The following is a 20,081-nucleotide window of genomic DNA, read 5'->3' on the forward strand; positions in this document are numbered from 1 at the left end:
GGAGCACCTACGACTCCAGCACCGAAAAGACAGCCACCGATATCTCGCTGTCCCACCCGGTGCCCATCCTGGCCCTGCTCCCGCCGGAGGACATCGATGACGATGAGGATGCGGAAGATCCGGAGCACCAGCTGCAGCCGGACGCCGCCAGCAACTGCGAGGTCTCCGCCATATCCATTACGGTATGGTCAGCCATCGGGCAGCGGCTCAACGCCCTCGTGTGCCATTGCTGCGAGCGCAAGTTGCCGGAGCCCGAGAATGTCTAAATGACTTGCCCCCCAGAGGCACCCCCGCCCGTGACAGCAGCTGTTGGAAGGTTTGGCAGTCGACTGTTGTTTTAATCGATTTTTCCTCTCCTTGTTTTTTGTTTACCACTTAAGTATTTTTTATTTATGTACACCCACACATACATACACCCACACAAATATATACTGCATATATATACCACATTCAATCGATAACTGATCCACATCAACCCTAAATATGATTGGCATCTAGAGACTTCTTCTACCTTTTGGTTACCCGAAGATCTAATTATAGATCTACAGAATAGTTTATTCACAAATGTCCGCTCAGACCGGCCGATAAATATAATAATTGTAAGAAACAAAAAATACCTCTTTTTAGAGAATTTGTGAAGACGCAACTTTTTATGGATATACATATGTATCTCTCGATTATATGTTCCAGGGCCAGTTCGGCGAATTCGAAACATTCAAAAACCTGAGGCAGTCCCGACCATTGATCGGCCCAAGTGCAATCAAAAAGTAATATTATTTCGGAAAAAGTGACGGAAAAGTGTGTGGCCATTTCATAAGAGTATAGCGCCTAATCAGAAAATAGCATACCTTTGTCGACAGCTTTGAATTCCAACAGCCGATCGCAAGCAAAATCGAAAAATAAAATTAATATAATGACATCCATCATACGAAAAATATGGAGAACCAAAAGGAAAACCAACTCCCAGATACCCTCAAGGCCACTTTTTCAAATTAGTTTCATCAGCTTTTTCTCGTTAAAATTTCAAAGTAATTGAATCCGAGAATTTCGCGTTACATATTGTCTTCAGCTTGTTCTTCTACTATAGGCTCTGAGCCGGCCAATTCCTGAGCATTTTCCCATTTTACCAGAAGCCCGAAACAGTCGTGAGCCGAGATGTTAGGCCCTGTGAAGAGTCGAACGCCATGCCCTCCAAGTGGCTACCGAGCCGCACTGATTGCCAGACATCAGTGTGGGTCCCAGACCCAGACCCAGTCCCAGTCCCAGTTGCAGTTCCAATCTCGTTTTCATGCGAAATTCACGAATAATTACGCAAAACAAATTTTCTGCCATTGCGAATGCAGTGGGGCTTGGCCTTTCATTCGGAGTTGCAATCTGGCCAGCTATAGTCCTTGGTCCCAGGACCGACGTCTGCCTAATTCCATTTGTCAGTTGCGCGGTTCGATGTTGCTTTTTCCTCCCCTATTTCTGGTTGCTTTTTTGTTTTTGCATCCCCCCAGCCCCAGCCGAGTCCCAGCCGAGTCCCAATCCTATTCCCACTCCTGCAGTCCCTAGAAAGTCATCAAGTTTTTGGCAGGATGGCCGCAGGAGCGACTTTCATGGTGATACAATTGGGTTTTTACAGCTGCCGAAGCTGGAGCCGATTCTCATGCTGGCTCTGATGCAGTCCGGTGTTTATGTTGTTGTTGCTGATGACAGCACTCAATTAGTGGGTGGATAGTGAATTGCAGTTACTACATAGAAGAAGCAATGTGTGATTACATTGACATTTTCACGATTTTGATTATTCACGAAATTCGGTTGCAATTTTCAGCTGCTACTTTGTCGGGGGCTGGGGTCGGGTGCTGAGTCCATGGCGAACCCCCAACCCTCAATATCAATTTGCGAATCGAGTTTCGAATCTCCTCGGAACGAATGAAACAAACTCTATCCACATATCCAGCGAATGGGGCATAGGAGACCAGGACCTGTCATTATTGTCTATGTAAATTTCTGTATGTAATTATGTTAAGTATAGCTCTGCACATACACACACCAGAACACACTAACTCGCATTCACAGGAGGGCTCTGTATGTGCGAGCTGATGAAATGTGCTGCCTACTTTTCAGGGAAAACTTTGAGCGGCAATGCCGATACTTTGATTCAATTATAAACTAGACAGCATCGAGTTTCGAATAATCAAATTATGGAATTCTAGATGGAATACAATATATTGTACGAGTAGATGGAAGATGGAACTTAGAAGTTAGGATTAGCCGAGCTGGCCCTTGGTGCACATTTAAACCGTAAAAAATGTATTTATTTTTTTTGGTCAAACTTAAGCTAATGAGCATTCAATTGGCGACGGACCTGAAGAAGACTTAGGTCGAAGCTACAGTTAAGCTTAAGTTACAGCTAAAACCAAAGTCAATAGGTGTTTACTTGATGTACATTTAAGTGTCTAGCAAATCGCAACCTTATCGAGCAGAACAAATTAACTTATTGTGCATTGTAATTGCAGCCTCTGTGTAATTTTTCCCTTTACAAAAAATGTGTGTTGAATTTGATGTTAATACTGATATTGATGTTGATGTTGATGTTGACTCTGGTGTCTTAAGTGCATGTGAATATTTGTTGCAGAGCATAAGTCATTGAATAGTATACAGTACGTATGGTATAGCCGCACAGGATTGGTGCGAACAGTGGGTGGAACTCGCGAGCTCCGATCGCTATGCGGGTCTGCTATACGCGTAGTTAGACTTTTGAGGACGGATGTCTAGTCGTTAGATTAACGAACGTATTGATGTAGGTACATACATTTATCTGTACCAAGATCAACCAAGAGAATTTCGATTCCTACATGTACTCGTGTTTTGATGTGTATGGCTGTACCTAAAGCAAATTAAAGTCTAGCAACCAACTCGTACTCCAAATTACATAGCTAACACATCAAATTGATTTGTTGCCTTATACTATTGTACTACTGATTCTACTACCACTATACGACCACTGCTGCGTTGCAGCTGTGTTGGTGAGCTTTCGAAGCCTCGGCCGTACGCACCGCCGCCGGACCTGATTGAGTGCGCGTGTGCGTTTGAGTCGTTGCTCTCCGAGTCGCAGCATTTTATACTTATATTTACTCGTATGGATGCATATTGTTTATGGCCCCAACTTCCCTACTTCCCTTGTTTTGAATGAAAAAGATAAAGACTAAAACTTGAATTTAAACGAAAACCAACAAATGCAAAACAAACAACTTTCCAAAAAAACCAAAACAAATAAAATGTAAAAAAAATAAAAAAAATATATTTATCTTAAAGATACCACAACTACAAATCATACAAAAAGAAACTCTAGGTGTTTTACAAATGTATAAAAAAAAATCAAAAGATAACAAACCCAAAGGAATAACCAAATGTAAGCCATTTTAAGTATAATTAAACTAGTTTATACATAACTCTAAAAGAAACAAAAACCCAAACATATTTGCAGACCAAGCAAGATCTTGGCAAGAAACAAAGCGAGAGAAGGTCCTGATTCGGCTGGCCGAACCAAAATATACCCCTGCAATGAATTATATTTCACATGAGTATTAGGGGATATTTTGTAGCCGTATGTTACTGATGGGCTTTTGGGCATATCCGTCAGATCAGATGACCACGACAACGTTTCTTTTGTGAAAGCTTCTTTCCCAATCGATCATTTCTAGAATAGCTATAGAATATTACCGGCGGAGTCCAATGAAAAGACCGCAACAAGATCTACACAGGACACCCTTTGCAGGGGTATTTCACATCATTTTCGGTGTTCAAGAATACTCGTATATTAAGTGTACTTTCTGGCAGTCAATTAAACGCTTTCCCTCTTCCGAAAGTTGGTAGCGAGCGATGGGGCCCACAACTTATGGATCTGATCTGATCCGTGTATCCGGGCCGGTATAATAAGTTCCAAAGGCAAATGTTTGTGTGTACCTATGACATATTTGAATACTTAGACAAGGATATGAGCAATTTGGACCAACTTGACTAAACTCACCCCTACGCCACTAAGCAAAAACAGAAGCAGATACAGAACTCTTTACTCGTGCATATGTATGCATGTGTAGATGTAACAGACACACACACGAACACAGACAAACGGACACACCCAGACATAATCTTTGTAACAGTAGGAGTAGCACTACATATCGCCTTAACTGCAAGCGCGTAGGTCTCTACAAAAATGACCTGTCGTCAAAACGAGCAGAGAGCAACACAAACTAACTTATCAAAGAGCAGAAAACAAGAAAACCAAGAAGAGAGGTGGCATCTATAATACCAAACAGTAAAACAGAAAGACAAGAAAATAATGAAATAATGAAATAGGGAGCTATATAACAAAAAATGCAGCAATGTTCCCATTTTGACTTTCGTTTCCGTTCTGCGATCTCACATTCATATGCATTTTTTTGTTAGTGCTATTATTTTCTAACATAAACATATCGTCTGTCAACTGAACCATACAATATATACATATAATATACATGTACATATATGTATATGGCTCCAATTTTAACATTTGAACGAATCAAATCCGCTGAGTAAAATATATACAATTTCCAATCTAAAATTTAAGATTTTCATCTATTTCCGAATGTGCGATTTGGCGAAGCAAAATTCGGCTGATTCGGGAGAAAGTGAAAATTGGAACTCGCCCTTTGTCCATACCAGAGATGCAGAGAGGTAGACGGGGATGATGATGGGTGCAAAGTGTATATTAGGCATTATTATGGATCTACAACGTAGAGCGTTCAAATACACCTTGGATCGACCTACATAAATACATCTTACCCTTTATAATTTCGTACGTAACTTACAATGCAGATAAAGAGCATACAAACAACTAAAAATTCAAGAGAAAAATTGCAAAACGGTTTCCAACAATAAAACATTTTTAAACACACACACACACTCTCAAATTTTCTGAGTGCGTGGCTTTATAGGAGCTTAAATTTGTCCAAATGCACCTTGGGCATCCCCATCCCCATCCTCAAGCAAAGACAAACTCAAGGACACAGCCGAGTAGCTTCTCAACAAATGTGCAAAGAGAGAATTATAAAGATAGGGGAATAGAGAGACGCTTCAAAGAGCCCCCTTAAAAAAGTGCTTCTCGCAGGAGAAGAGAATTTATAGAGAATCACCTTATCCGCTGAGCTGTCCCCTGTGTCAGCGTCAACCACCGATAATGGACCACACAAACGCATGATCCACACCCGACGATACCCCCCAAATGTATCCCTGACATAGCGCTCTCCTCCAGACTCGATAAAAAATGTTTCATACGATTCCACTACTAAAACTAAAACATTAACTTTAACTAAACCTACTAATATGTGTAATAGTGACCCTCCTGACAAAGCCTTTACTTCAAAACACACACAACAAAATACAAAGACTAACGTTTTAATATACAAACCCAAAAATAAAGCTAAACAAACAAAAAATAAAGTAAAACTTTAAATTAAATTTTAAGCAAGACAAAATAAACCAAACAAAATTCAGCAACAGCACTCTTCGGCAGGCCGAAGCTTAGATGCTCTCTCAACGACCGCATATGTACAAATGTACACAAACTCACACTCACACAGCCGTAAATAGAAAGCTACATGTATTATATATATATATGCCTGATCCACTTGCTCTTCAGTGTACTAGAAACGGTTTTTTCTCCTCATTCTGAAAGAGAATCCAACACAGAAAACACGAGGCCTGGGATACCCTTGCGAAATGTATGATATATGTACGGATGAGGTGATACGATATCCAAAATCGAAGACTATTGATGATCAACGACCAATTGGCGATACAATTTCTGCTTGGGTGTCCGTTCCTTGTAATATCGTATACGGCTTTTGCAGGGGTATTACAACGCCATATACACTTTCAAGTTTTATGTCAATGAATCTGATCGATATATACATACAATATATATACTATATACATATACCGAATAGAACTATATATACATATATACAAATAGCTATAAATTTTAAGAAAACGCAAACCAATTCAGAGTGCAAGCACTCCTCCCAGACAAACCGTGCAGAATCCGTGCAAATCGAGAGGAAACTTCTTGCAACTCTGGTAATTCTGGTAACTCTCTGGTAACACATAAACAGTGGGGCATAGATCCATGGATCACCTAAAAGAATTCTGAAAAAGATACTTAAACATTTTACCCGACTCTATTGTGTTGTTTAAGCTACAAAAAAAGTATATATTTAAAGGCAGAACAAAGAATAAGTGTAAATTAATTAAATATGCATGCATGCAACGGCAACCTGGCCACCCTGTAACGTGTGCACTTGGCAACACAGCAATCAGCAATGCCCCTCCACTCCCCAAAGCCCCCAAAACCCCAAGAACTATATATATTATATTGATATTTTTCTGATCGAAAGAAAATAATTCTGAGAAGACACCAAAGAGTAAAGAAAACCAGAGTAAATTCTATGTATACAATGAAAAAATCCAAGCAAGATGGAATAAATAGTTACATACACATACCTATACCTATACATATACATATACATATACATATACATATACATATACATATATATATATACATATATACATAAATACATACATGGATGTATTATAAAACTCTTGGCACACTGGAATCGCGGGGGAACGGAACCCCCCTGAAACTCAAATCAAATCACACACCCCACATCCATGCCCAAAATAAGCGATAGGGAAGACACAGGAAAACTAAAATACATTCTATGAAACTTTTCCCAAAATGCATTTAAGTGGCACACAAATATTTAAATGAGATCAATGAAAGCAACTTGTATTTAACACTTAAGCTATGTCCAACTCAGATAATGGCGCTCACACACAGATACCGACAGAATTACAGAGAAACGGACAGCCGGTACACACAGCATACGAATACGAACGAACCTATGAGACAAACATATACATACATTACCGAGGACAGAAACACTCTCCCTCTCACACACACAAGTATTTTTGTGTAAACGTTTAGAAACAGAAAATATGAAACTAATGAATGAATATGAAATACATTAAATAAAATAATTTCCAAACTACTCATTAAAAAAAACAACAAATTTTGAAGTTTACAATATAGAATGCAAAAAGAAAAAATAGTAGGAAGGAAAGAACGGAAGCAGCTCAAAGTAAAAAAAAAACAGTCTGTTTACGCGGAAATAGATAAACATACATTTCCTGGGTGGATTTGGCTGGTGATTCAACCACATTTTGAAAATCGCTAGATTACATAAAACTTTTTTTTTTATATTTACAGCGAGGTTGGAGTTGAAACTGTTAGCCTAGCTTATTTAAAAATAGCACTCGTTACTAAGACCTTCGGCTATGGTATTATTATATTATATTATTAATATAATTATTATGAGTTGAGATATGTATATTCCATGGGTTTTAGATTAGATTAATTGGTATAAATTTGTTTCTTTTAAATAGTTTATGATTTGGGCAATTTCAGTTTTTGATGGGTTAGAAAGAAGTGCCAGGGGCTTAGTGTTAGAGAAGATTTTGGAACGTATGTCTCTGAGTTGGGAGGATGGGCAGTCTTTAAGTAAATGTTCTATAGTTATTGGGACGTTGTTCTGGCAATTCGTACAAGTATTTGTTTTAGTAGGGTCTAGGTAATGTTGGTGAGATATTCTTGTATGTCCTAGTCTTAGTCTAATTATTTTTAATTAAACTTACAAATTCCAAATAACACAGCAAAGAATCTTTAAGTGGAAAAAAACAACAAGGTAGAAACTGAAGCATAATTTTGGGTATTTGGAAATGGTTTTTCTAGGCCATGCTTCAACAGGATGTAGTTAGGGACTATTCCCCATTACCCTTTGTAGCACAGTAGCACTAAAGCTTAAAGCTTCCAAAGCCGCAAAAGGTGCAAATTACTGATAGGAGAACGCTTTTAAAGCTGTGGAGCTTTCGAATATAGCTTAATTCGCGCGGAAACCCTAGAGTAGAAATAGACACTGGTCCAAGAAGCTTTGCCGAGCTTCAACACAACATGTTGCATGGGGTTTCGGTTGGAATGCGGCAGGCAGGAACCCCATCAGTCAGGCGGAAGCCTCAGCGACATCGCCAGCAGCAGTTTCAGTTGACTCTTCCACACGCAACGGGCCAGTCGGAGGCGACGCTTGACGACGCGGACCCAGCTCGGACGCCGACTCAGACTCAGATACGGCTCTGCTTCTGCTCTACGCTCAACGCTTCACTCTACACTCAATCTGCTTCCCCCCATCCAGTCACTCAGTGTCGTCTATCTGTCGGTTCGTTGTGTGTTTGCCAAGTTTACACTTTCCGACAAAAGCGAATGGCAAAAGCAATCAGCAAACACCAAGACAGAGTCCCATAGGCCCAGTCAAGGTGTGTTAATATAAGGTGAGGCGAGGCATTTACGATCCTCGAATCACGTATATGCCACTATAATTAGAGACCTCTCTGGGAATGCTGCACCTTTTAGAAACACACTTTTTTACCGACCGCGTGTTGTTGCTGCTGCTGATGTCGCCGCGTTAAAGTCTATACCACCCACCACCCACGGATGTTCTAACGGCAGAGTGCTTTATTGCTGTGTGTGTGTGTGTGAGATGGGAAATTTGTGTTTTGTTTTGTTTTACCATTTCTCTCTCACTCATCAATCTCTCTGCATTTCTCTCTTCCTTTTTTTTATTGTTTTTTTTTGTGCTTGCGTGCAAAATTTTTGTTGGTCTCAAAAGTTAAAAAAAATTTTACGTGAAATGTAAGTAAAATAAAAATCAAAGAGAACCTTGAAATGTCCCAAAAAGAAAGCAATCAAAAAATAACCGAAAAAGAGAGAATAGCAGTAAAAGGAAACGTTAGGGAAAATCAATGCGCGTTTGCGTGAGATTGTGTGTGCGTCTCGTCCTGTGTGTGTGTGTGTGTGTGTGTGTGTTTGTGTGTAAGTGTGTAAGTGTGTGAAAATCCATAAAGCGTGCTGCGGCGTAAAGTGAAACTCGAACTTGTCGGCAGGCTGCCACTGTCGCCCCGCACCACACGCCACCACTTCCTTGAGGCTTGCGGAAAATGCCATTGTGTGCAACATTTCTCTTTTTTGGCAACGGCAATTCCTGCAAAAGCCTCCTCTCAGCAGCAGCAGCAGCATCGTCATCAGAGAAGGAAGCATGAGAGAAGCCAACGGTAAACAAGGAACCCGTTAAACAGCTGATACCCTTTCAGACTGCAGGCCAGAGCGAGACAAACACACGCATCCACTCACACACATACACTGTAAAAACAACGACAGAGAAGAGGTGCCTGCCAAAAACTATCTGTCGACACGAGAAGCCAGGTTGCATAGTGGAACAAATGTGCATGAGGCTGAGCAAACAATAAAGAAGAAAATAAAGGGGGAATTAAATTCGATTAGTTACATAGTTTATAAATATAATTGATAGGGGAAACACTTGGTGTCTGAACCGCTCTAATTCTTTTCCAATAATCATCATCTATCACACACACAGTTACACACAAGTGGTGCAAAAAGCAGTGGCTTGAGCCTGAAAGCATTGTGCAGCTCCCACACGCCGCCGCCAAGTTCAAAATCAACGCCTGACAATGACAGCTGCATCGACGTGGCTGTGCCCACTAGGCCAAGCAGAGACTGAAGCAGAGACCGAGCCATCTGCAGCACCAGCATCATCTGTACTGGCAGCAGAAGCGACTCCAATCAAAACAACAAGAGCAACAAGGATAGCTCCAACTATTACAAAAGCGGCAACAAGAGAGAAAAGCAGCAGAACAATCAATGGGCTCGACACGACAAGGCGAAGTCGTCAACGAGGCTGCACCCAATGGACGGTGGTGGGAGCGGGTATAGGCGTCAGCCTATGCCTGGGAGAGAGGACGATGCCAACGGTGACGTCGCTGTGGCTGCTGCCATCGAATGCGACATCTTGGCTGCTGTTAGCCCTCCTCTGCCTGCTCGGCTGCCTCTGCCCCTTCACAGGTAATTAGTGAGCCCGCCACTCGTTTTTGCCCCATATATTTCATATACCCTATGCATGTGGTATTCCGATTTTGACCAAATATTTTCCACGATATAAGGGAACCTCTCCCAACCAGCCTTCAACTTAATTTTATCGAGACGGGATGACATCAGAGAAAAAGTTTTTCTGAAGATACCATATGAACGAGAGTATAGAAAGATTCGTGGCCCTTAAAACGGAAAGCATTTCTTAGTTATTGCCCACGAAACTAGAAGATTTTAAAGTGGATGTGTGTAAAGCCCAGAAGAAAGCATTTCCGACCCCATGATGTATATATATTCTTAATCAGCATGTTTAGCCTATGTCTGTCCAACCGTGTCGTTTGACGCCTAGTTTTCAAAGACTATTAGAGATAGAGTATACAAATTTTTGTATTCAAAATCCTATAATATCAGACTGAATCAAGTTTTTTTCAAAATTTTGCCACGCTGCTTTTCCCCTCCACGAAGGACGAAAATGAGGCATAAAAAATTTTGAATATACGAGTAAATTGACCTTATCTACCAGAATGCTGAATCAGGATCAGATCGGATTATAATTATGGCCACTCGCAGTGTGCAGCGAGGTTTATCGGCTGCAGTGGGTGTCGGAATAAAAAGAAGCGACAGATGTCAACAACAAAATTGTAATTGTAAATTGAATATATCAAAATCTGCCAAGCGATTCGATCGATTTTTATAGAAAATTTGTTGTCAGAAAATGAATTTGTCCCTTTTACAAATAGCGAAATAGCGAAAACATAAATAATAAGCTCACATACATATATACTGAATAAGAACCGGGTATAAAGTAGAGCCGCGACCTTTGCCGCCGCTCACAACGTTACCGCTCGGTTTTCTATCTTTCCCACACTCTCGGGTGGTTCGTGAGGGGGGTGGGAATAATGGGCATCGAGAAAAAAACTCAATTTGCAAACATTTCTTTTCCCATAGCGTATACGCACACACTCAACTGTGTGTTTGTTCTTGAACGTGTGCGTGCGTGTGTGCACATTGATTGGCGTTCATTTGCATGCCCCTATTCTCTTGCCACTTTTTCCTGTCACAACCTTTATCGAACCAACCAACCAATTGCATGAGGGAGCGGGGGCAACAACATTTTTTGATCAAGCTGATTATCCCCAGAATTACTTTCACGTCACCCACGCTTTAGACCCTTACGTTCGAAGGCGCACACTATGTAAAGATTTTGTCAGGAATTCTGTACCCACCCTCGGAGAGATATTTTCCCCACTTTTTTCTCCCACTGCCTGTCCAACATTTGGCAGCCTGTCGGTGACTGTTTTTTTGCTACTTGCTACTTGGATAGTGGTCAACTCTACATCAAAAAGAAAAGTAGGTTAGGGGGCAGGTAGCAGTGAGTCGGCAATAAAATTATGACAGTAAATCCAATTTTGCCAAGGTGAACGACGCTGGAACTGAGATGCCATCTTTGTGTAAATATACCTTTATTTGGAGACGCCGTTTTCGTTTTCATTTTGATTTCTGACGATCGACATGAAGATCGTTCACTTAAAACACTGATCGGCACAACCCAAGCTTGTAGGCATAGGAAAGTGATTGATTCAAGAAGCTTTTGTCTGGAAAGTATTTTCCAGTGCGCACTGTAGCCAAGTACTCAATCAAAATTGATGATCCTGTTTTCGTTTTTATGTGCCAGCCGGTGCCGAGTCAGGGCAATTGAGCGAATGAGAAAACAATTACAGCGGGCTGCCTGACGAGTGTTAAAGGGCTAAGGTAAAATCTGGCGGAGTGAGGTTTGGGGTAAGTTGTGTGTTTGAGCTTGGTTGTTAGATATTGGATATTGTATACAGCCTTGACTTTGCACATGCAATGCAGTGCACCCCACATCTGACCTTTCTCAAACCCTTCCTCGTAAAGGACTTTCCGTGCTTTAATATCCCAAAATCAGAACATTTGTAATATCGCAACAGAAACCCACACCAAAGTAGCAGTTATACCAGTGCACAGCTGTGGCGAAGGCAGTTCCCTTGTCTGCCTGAGGCACTTTGTAGCCCGCTTACAGGCGCCTTGAGCTAATTAATTTCACTCTAAGTTCGTGGGTTGTCAGCGCTAAGCGCAGGCTTATATAAAGTGGCCCCAGGTCTTGTGTCCCTGTCCAGCGATCGATCGATTGGGTTTCATCTAATTACTCGTACAATGGTTCCGGGTCTGGGTGGGCTCTTTTCGTGCTGGGTGGGGATGGTGGTGCGCAATCAATCGACCGTTGAGTGCTGATAGGCTTCAGTCGAGTGTGTCCCTGAATAGGGGTGATTATACTCAACGATGCAATCGGATGGTCAATCAAATCATTAAGTGTCTAATCCCTGGCCTGCACCAGGGCCACAATCTGTGATGCTAAACATGTTGCTTAGAACCCCTTGCGACACGTGCGCGCAGCCAGTGACAATGTGGAAAGGCTAGACAGAGATGGAGACAAAGACTGTCACAGTGTCCGTGCTAATTACATTGCACCACCATCACATGACACTCATAATGGTTTTATAATCTTTGGTTCCGTTAACAGCTTTCCAAAGCCATGGCCACAACAAACGTCGACAGCACTTCCTTCTTTTTTCGCTTTTGCTTCTCCAAAGATTTTTTTAGCCTCTTAAAAAAAACGAAAATAAAAAACACTCACTTAGGCTCACACAAACAGAAAAAATGTCTTGTTAGTGTGGGACAGCGAACCGTGGTTCGTTTTATCAAAAATCTTGGCGAAAATTAAAAATTCCAGGCATAAAAATGTTAATGGGAATGGGAAAAAAACTGCGCATTATTTCGATATAAAGATTTATATGTGGGTAGGGTAGGGTATAGGTTGAAGAGCTTGAAGGGCCTTTTTGGGCGCAAAAAGAGGATCTTTAGAGTCGAAAGAACAGGCAATCATAGAGTCGAATACTCGGTACCACCACAGAGGACGAAAATGCTAATTCTATTGAAGAAAACTAATAAAAACGGTTCTACTTTTATTCCCGGTAATCAGTCAGAATATATTCGAGCTTATGGTTATATGTAATATATACATACAGTGTATTTTTTTTGGTATCGCTGTTCGCATCGATTTGATGCCGATCGAGAATATATATATGTACTTTATGGGATCGGAAACGATTCCATCTGGGTGTTACACACGCCCACTTCCATCACAAATCGAATATACCCCTATAATCTTTGTGTATCGTGTATTAAAAGGAGGAAAAATACCTTAATAATAAAAATGTTGGTGGAGCATATTCAATGATAGATTTGAGTATACGCCTACATTTTCCAATTTCCCAAGTATAAAAACTAAACTAGGTTATGTTTGGTTAATCCGGACGGTCCTCAGTGCGGACACTCATAGGCAAATTTTACCCTTAGTTTTTCGGATGGGGGGGTATGAGCCGTCGCAAGGGTTTTAAGAAGCTTGAAAGTCTTCGATAATTTAGGTATTTTTGACAAAGTCAAAATCCCTTGGCGTTTTTTGTAGGCATCTTCCAGTGATGCCAGCACTGGGGGTCCCAGGTATCTTCGCTTTGCCCGTGAGAGAGCCATGCAGTTGCAGATAAGATGCTCAAGGCATCCAGCTGCCTTTCTTCGTGATGCCAAGTTTGACTGCGGGCGCCGCAGAAAGTCTGTGACCTGTATTCGCAGTATTCCCTTCCCTATTCTGAGTTCCATTGCGATCCTTGAACATGAATTTCGTACAGCAGATATTGGTACTCTACCTGCTTTCGGTCTGTATACCGGCTTGTTTCTCTAAATCGCTTTGTAGCGTTCTAAGGAAGACAGTCACTTTCTCAGTTCTTCCGTTCGCTCAACGCCCTTCTTAGCCAGAAGTGGTTGAGAACCCAATAGATCCACACTGACTTTGTCGTGCTTAGGGTATATAATGCTTCCCTAAAACTGAACTAAAAATAAAATAAAAAGAAAATAAAAAGACGTTTTAAAAACACCTCTATCATTAGAAATATAACAATTTTGAGTACTATTCAGTAAATATGTCAAATCAATATCTATATTCAAAGTATTGCAATACATTTGGAGAGGACTGTGCCACTGTGCAGCGCTCACTTGTGCGGTGTGTCCGGAACCACAAAAGCAGGCAACCACAGTGAGGGAAGGAGAAAAACCTGATGGCTGCACTCACTCAACGATGCCGCCATGACCCTGCCACTTGCCCAAAGTTCCCCACCTGAATCCCCCACCCCACCGCCACCACCACCACTTCGTGTGCCACAACTGCCACCCTTCGCCTGGCCACAATTGTCAGCATTTATGGACGGTTCCGAGGAAAGAAACAAGGCTGCAACCAGCAATGGCATTTGATTTAATTTTGTTGTTGCTGTTGTTGCCAGCATTGAAGTGGCTGCAACTTGACTGCTGAAAATCGAAAATGAAATTGAAAATTCTTGAAGAATACTTCTCAGACAGTTCGGAAAAGTTGCCAGTTGAAAACGCCGGGCCGGTTGGCATTGAATTTGGCAGTTAAAAAGGGAAAACTGATTCTTAAGAGGAAACTCTTCAAAGTTCTTGACAAACATTTTTCCTGCAAATCGAAAAGAATTTGAAGAGTATTGAACTTAAAATTTAAACCTATCTAAAAAGTTTTTAACTTTATTGGAAAGCGAGTACAACTTGGAATTGAATCGTCATCGATATCGTATTAGTGTTTCCAATCAATCACCATATATCCACCCTACAATTAAATGCAACTCTACAATTGATGACAGAATGAACATATGTAAATTGTTCCATGCCCGCTTTAAAATGTACACCGAAGTCAGTTAGTTGGCGACGCGATGCGATTTTTATATACATTATATACATATATAAATTCAAACACTAATCAAATCACTTTGCTATTGACACGTTAACATCCAGCGAGAGGAAAATGCAGCTTTAATTGGATCGATTTCGACTCCATGTGGGGAAAGCGAAATTAATGCATATGAATAATTTCATCTGGGCTTGGGGCAAAAATGGATTTTAAGCGAAAAAGCGAAAAATAGAACGAAGCACGCTTCCATTTTGGACGCATTTCGGATGAATCCCTATCCGACCCTCCGCTTTGGCCCCCACCAAAAACTGCTACTCGAGCAGGATGTTGGGGAGCACGATGCAGGGGTGCAGGAGGTGTCAGTGCTGCTTGTAAATGTCACAACAAAAGCTATTTATAAGTAAGCCGCGTCCCTGGCAGCGTAACACCACCACATACCCAGTTCAAGACCACACTGAAACCAAAAGGGAAATCTGAATCTCTGAAATCAGGAATATACATATGTATATGTACATATTAGTACATGCATACTCGTACATATATGCATATATGTACATAAGTAGTAAAGTTCAAGATCTTACTTAAAGTTTATGAAAAATATGAGATACAGTGTAATACGGGGTTTCCGATTGAGAGCCGCTCTCCATCAATAGTTATATTCATGGATAATGTAGTTAAAGGTATTTGAAACCTGATTTAATGACAAATACCTTACATTTAAGATGGTTGCAGTCTGAGCTTTTGAAAGTTTCCGTTCCAGCAATTGTTTTACGGAAATGAGTTTTAATGACAAAAAACCTATCGTGGCACTTATGACCCTTGCCTTTCGCACAGTGTAGCTGCGAGCAGTGCTTGGTCCGAGTGGTGCTTGGGTCAGGTGATGGAAGTGAAAAAGCCTAGCATTAAAAAGTAATAAACATAATTGTGAAATAATGCTGCCTGCCGCAGCTTAAGCTTCAACTTCGGCTCTGCTGCTTTTCTCTTCCTCTGCCTCTGGCTCTGGCTCTGGCTCTGCCTCTGCTTTTGCTTCTGTTTCTGCCCTGCTATGAAATGCAGTTTCCCTGAGCACAAAACAAGCACGAAGGTTAGAAGGGGGCGTGGCGTACTAAACTTTGACACGGGACACAGCTAAATTGTTTGGGCGACAGCTGGCGCACACAAAAGTCGAGTGCGCTGGGCCTTTAATTATTAAGGCAGCTCTTACACGAAACCAAAATTCCAAGCGATGCTTTTACTGTCGGTACATTTTTGGTGTTGTGTGAATCACACTGTTTGCATTGAGGTGAGTTTTGTAGTCACAGAACACGATAACACTTGGCTTTCGGCAACATCTGGCAATCATACGAAAACTTACCAAGAAATACATGAGATTGCTCCAATTTCACCAATAGAACCCATATTTTATTGATTTTGTTTCGTTTCGTTAAATCGATTCCATACAAGCTCCAAATATATACGCACGATTCTGTTGTTTTCAGCTTCAGTGATCTAGGAGAGGTGGTGGGTATGGGTGTAGGACGGGACAAGCACGTGCACGTGCACGTGCGAAAGCTGGCCGCAATGGCAAAACGTGAGAAGGACCAAACCAGCAGCAGAGGGGGCATGCAGTTGCAGCTGCAACGAGGCGCAGGGCAAACAAATAAAGTGAACAAGCCACTGCAGCATCCGCCCAAATGTCATCTCGGCCTAGCACTCCTCGTGAGCTTCATCCGCCTCCTTTACCACTTTGGCACAAAAGCGAAAAAACGCAGAGAAAAGTAGAAAAGCAGGAAAAGCGAAGGAGAAATAGTGAAAGGAAAAAGTTTACTGCAGTTTGGCGCTGACTCGCACGCGACCCATGCAAGTACGCCGTACGCCCATTTCCCCGAATCTCCGAGTCCTCGTATCCGGTTCTTTGCCCAAATGTGTGTGTGTGTGTGTGTGTGTGTGTGTGTGTGTGTTTATGATTGTGTTCGAGCCCCAACATCAGATCCAACCCCAACCGTTCCATGTTGCAGAGCTTTTAAAGCTTCATTCAAAAGTTTCCTGCATCGAACCAAACAACCAGAGCAACACACACACACACGCACATACTCGGTCCCCTGGGTGTGCCCCTTGACCCATTCATCACCCATCGCCATCACCAGCCTGAAACCCATTCCCATTCCCATCTGCTCGTACATCTCCATACCCAACCCCTTGTAGATCTACTGGTTGTCTGGCTCACTCATCGTGTGTTGTCCGTCCAGCTGTGTTTTTGGCCGACTGTCACTCTGTCAGTCTGGTTGCTCCTAGTCCTATGCATGTCCATGCCCATTCCCATGCCCTCGTCTGCTTTTCGACCAGTTCAAGTGTCCGACTGGCATTAGACTTACGTGTCCTTATACGGGTACATAGGGGTATACGAGGCCACTTGCTTACTTATGTACGGCTACATATGTATGTATACTTGCATAAATAATTCACAAAGTTTAAAGGTCTCGACTATTGGACTGAAAACCCATCGACTTGTGTTGGGACTTGGAACGGGGATTTATATTCCCTTTTCAATTCTTCGATAATAACCTTCTTTGAATTAAAATATTACAAACCCTTAAAGATACTATCTTTTTTATTTATCATAAATGCATTTATCATAAAATGTAAGTGTTGGGGACATCAAAAAACTTTAAAAGAAATGATTGATGAAATTTTATTTACACCTAGAAGATTGCAGTAAATTTTAGGTCCCTCAAGAGGGGATTAATATAGGTGTTTCGATTCCTTATATTCAAAGCCAAGTAATAATAAATTTAAATGGTACAAAAACCGAGGAAAATGCACCTGGCAATAAAATGATGACCAAAAGCCCAATGAAGTTCTTAGAGAGAAAAGATTCAAATTTGTGAACTGATTCAAAGGGTAACTACACAAAAGTAATTCATTCATTTAACCCAAGCAGAGGCGAAATCATTACTTTAGTCTGTCCATATGTCGCCTTAAGTTATAGAACCGCGAGTTGAGATGGAATAGAATACTAGTATGTTTAGCATCAAATCAAGCTTAAAACTGCGCAAAACACGTATTATCTGGCTGGCGGATCGGACGACTCACGTTGAACCCTGATGGCGCTGAACCGAAAGCCACTTAAATTGATAGTCACTGAACTGGGGGATCAGCCATCAGCCGGGGGCCAAACTAAAGCCGGATTAAAGTGGAGCACTGGCAAATCATTCACCGATCCCAAATTGAATAATCTCATCTACTATCACTAGGCACTCAATTTAATTCTATATTTATTCTATATAATTATATATACTTATGTATACCTATGTATGTGTATCCCATAGATGCTTTGGAGGAGGACTGTGTTGACTTTCAGGGCAATAAGGTCAACCACGGTATGCTGTACGTGCCCGGGCCCGGTGTGTGCAGCCTGTGCGTCTGCTATCACTCCGAACCACTCTGGTGCAAGGCCATCTACTGTGATCCGCCCTACGTAAATTCCCCCTATATCTGTGCCCCCTATACTCTCTGATCGTCTGTTCTGTTCTTTCTGTGTAGTTTTGCAAAAACTTTCGAGTTGGTGAACGTTGCTGTGAATTCGAGTGCCTTGATCCCCCCGGCGAGGATAAGCTGTATCAGGTGGATACCATAACCTTCATTTTATTACAAATTTGTTTTTTAACACTCGATCGATTTACAGGAGCGCATGCGGAAACGGGCTGAGATATTGGCTGGCAACAGCACCGCCACGAACGTGAGGCTGGCCCCGTTGGCCATGTCCTCTATAATGCTCGGATTCCTCGGCAACAGCTTGCTCAACTTATAACTTGAAGAAAAACAGCCAGCGGGCAGCAGCAGCAGATAGAGATTCTGAGTTTTAGATAAATCAATTTTTAAAAGAACTCCCAAGAATGAACTTGAAGTTCAGATTCCCTCATTTTCGTTGCTCCTAAAAAACCTCGTAGAGCTCTCAGACAACTTATTACAATGTAATAGACAAAACCAAACAAGTTATAGAGATAAACATACACATATACTATATACATATATATATATATATATTTATATATATGTATATAGGTGTATCCTTATAGATGCACAGAAGTGCCGTCGAGACGTAGGTTTTCAAATTATATCCCCCAGACTTATATAGGTACAATAATAATCATTTTCGGATGCACACCGAGAACCTAACCAAAACCCAACCCTCTTTCATCTCTCCTCGCCCAAAAGCAATTGCAGTGTGATCCAAATCGATAGGTAGAGGCCAGAGCAGAGCAGATTTCTAGCATATAACATAGACATTTACTTATTTACACATTGAAAGGAAGGAAGTAACACAAAGAAACCAGAACAAACTCATCAAGCGAACGAATAAGACAACCTCTAGCACGTAAGATCCGAATAGTAAGCGAATATATATACCGAGGGATATGGACATGGATATCTATCTATAGTACATATGTATATCGTAAGCATATTGTACATACACATGAGGATATAGCTCTGTGTATCGGAAACGTTGTTGATTAGTGTTTAGCCAACTAAATGGAAAAGGAATCATTGGAAGGGAAGAACCATTTGTTCTTTTTTTTATATCATATTGTACTCCTTACATACAGCCATACACATCCCCCCACCCCCCACTTTTGCGCTTAGAAAACGTATTTTTTTCATCTGGAAATTACAATACTTAGATGTAAAAGAGATTTAGTGGGTAATCCTAATATCTTATTGGAATTTGGTAATGGAATGTTGAAAGTCCACATCTCTAGATGATTTTTCCTACAAAAACTGTAGTTAATTACACATATCTTGGCAACATTTTTTCCAAATATATTAAACAAATCAAAGAGACACCAACCAACATCAACATGAAACACGTCAGAGTGAATGAATCATTATCTTGCATTGGTGCTAATTTTATCGTAGGCTAAAGACACATAGACATACAGACGAGACATAGACCGCAGCACATCACAGCACGTACGTCACACTCAATCACAAATTGAATCAAATTCTATATAAACTTATATCAATTAGCTAATAGGAAGGGAATTAATAGGTAGTAGTACGAATCCTTGCGTTGTTTATAAGTAAAATTGCCCAAGGTAAAGAGCTGTTGAGCGTCCAATAGTAAATCGATAAAAACTATGTATGTATGTATGTATCTATGTATATTTTGTGTTCTCCCATTAATTGGTTTTCTTATTGTTCTAATAAATCAAGTGCATAATCAGAGAAGGCAAAGCTTAATAGATAAGTACTATAGGGAGACAGACCCCCCCCCCCCCCCCCCCCCCCCCCCCCACCCCCCCT

General features: G+C 41.2%; 1 protein-coding gene across 2 annotated transcripts; it reads left to right on the forward strand.

Moving 5' to 3' along the window:
- Positions 1 to 8,133: 8,133 nt before the first annotated feature.
- On the forward strand, positions 8,134 to 20,047 carry LOC6602580. 2 transcript variants are annotated; one of them, XM_002027558.2, is made up of 5 exons: positions 8,134 to 8,409; positions 9,513 to 9,997; positions 18,107 to 18,255; positions 18,321 to 18,401; positions 18,463 to 20,047. In XM_002027558.2, the coding sequence occupies exons 2-5, from the start codon at positions 9,607 to 9,609 to the stop codon at positions 18,586 to 18,588; spliced, it is 747 nt and encodes a 248-aa protein (XP_002027594.1). In that variant the 5' UTR covers positions 8,134 to 8,409; positions 9,513 to 9,606; the 3' UTR covers positions 18,589 to 20,047. The 2 variants fall into 2 exon arrangements, with proteins under 2 accessions (XP_002027594.1, XP_026845879.1); XM_026990078.1 differs by having other exon boundaries at positions 8,134 to 8,394.
- Positions 20,048 to 20,081: the final 34 nt, after the last annotated feature.

Source organism: Drosophila persimilis, unplaced genomic scaffold (assembly GCF_003286085.1).
Source record: "Drosophila persimilis strain 14011-0111.01,24,50 unplaced genomic scaffold, DperRS2 tig00000520-arrow-pilon, whole genome shotgun sequence".
In the NCBI taxonomy this organism is placed as follows: Eukaryota; Metazoa; Arthropoda; class Insecta; order Diptera; family Drosophilidae; genus Drosophila; species Drosophila persimilis.

Excerpts from the sequence above, each read along its gene's own strand:
- LOC6602580 (XM_002027558.2), top strand. The coding sequence starts at position 9,607 with ATGACAGCTGCATCGACGTGGCTGTGCCCACTAGGCCAAGCAGAGACT. Across the intron at positions 18,256-18,320 it reads TCTACTGTGATCCGCCCTAC|TTTTGCAAAAACTTTCGAGT; the intron begins GTAAATTCCCCC and ends CTTTCTGTGTAG. Across the intron at positions 18,402-18,462 it reads GCGAGGATAAGCTGTATCAG|GAGCGCATGCGGAAACGGGC; the intron begins GTGGATACCATA and ends ATCGATTTACAG.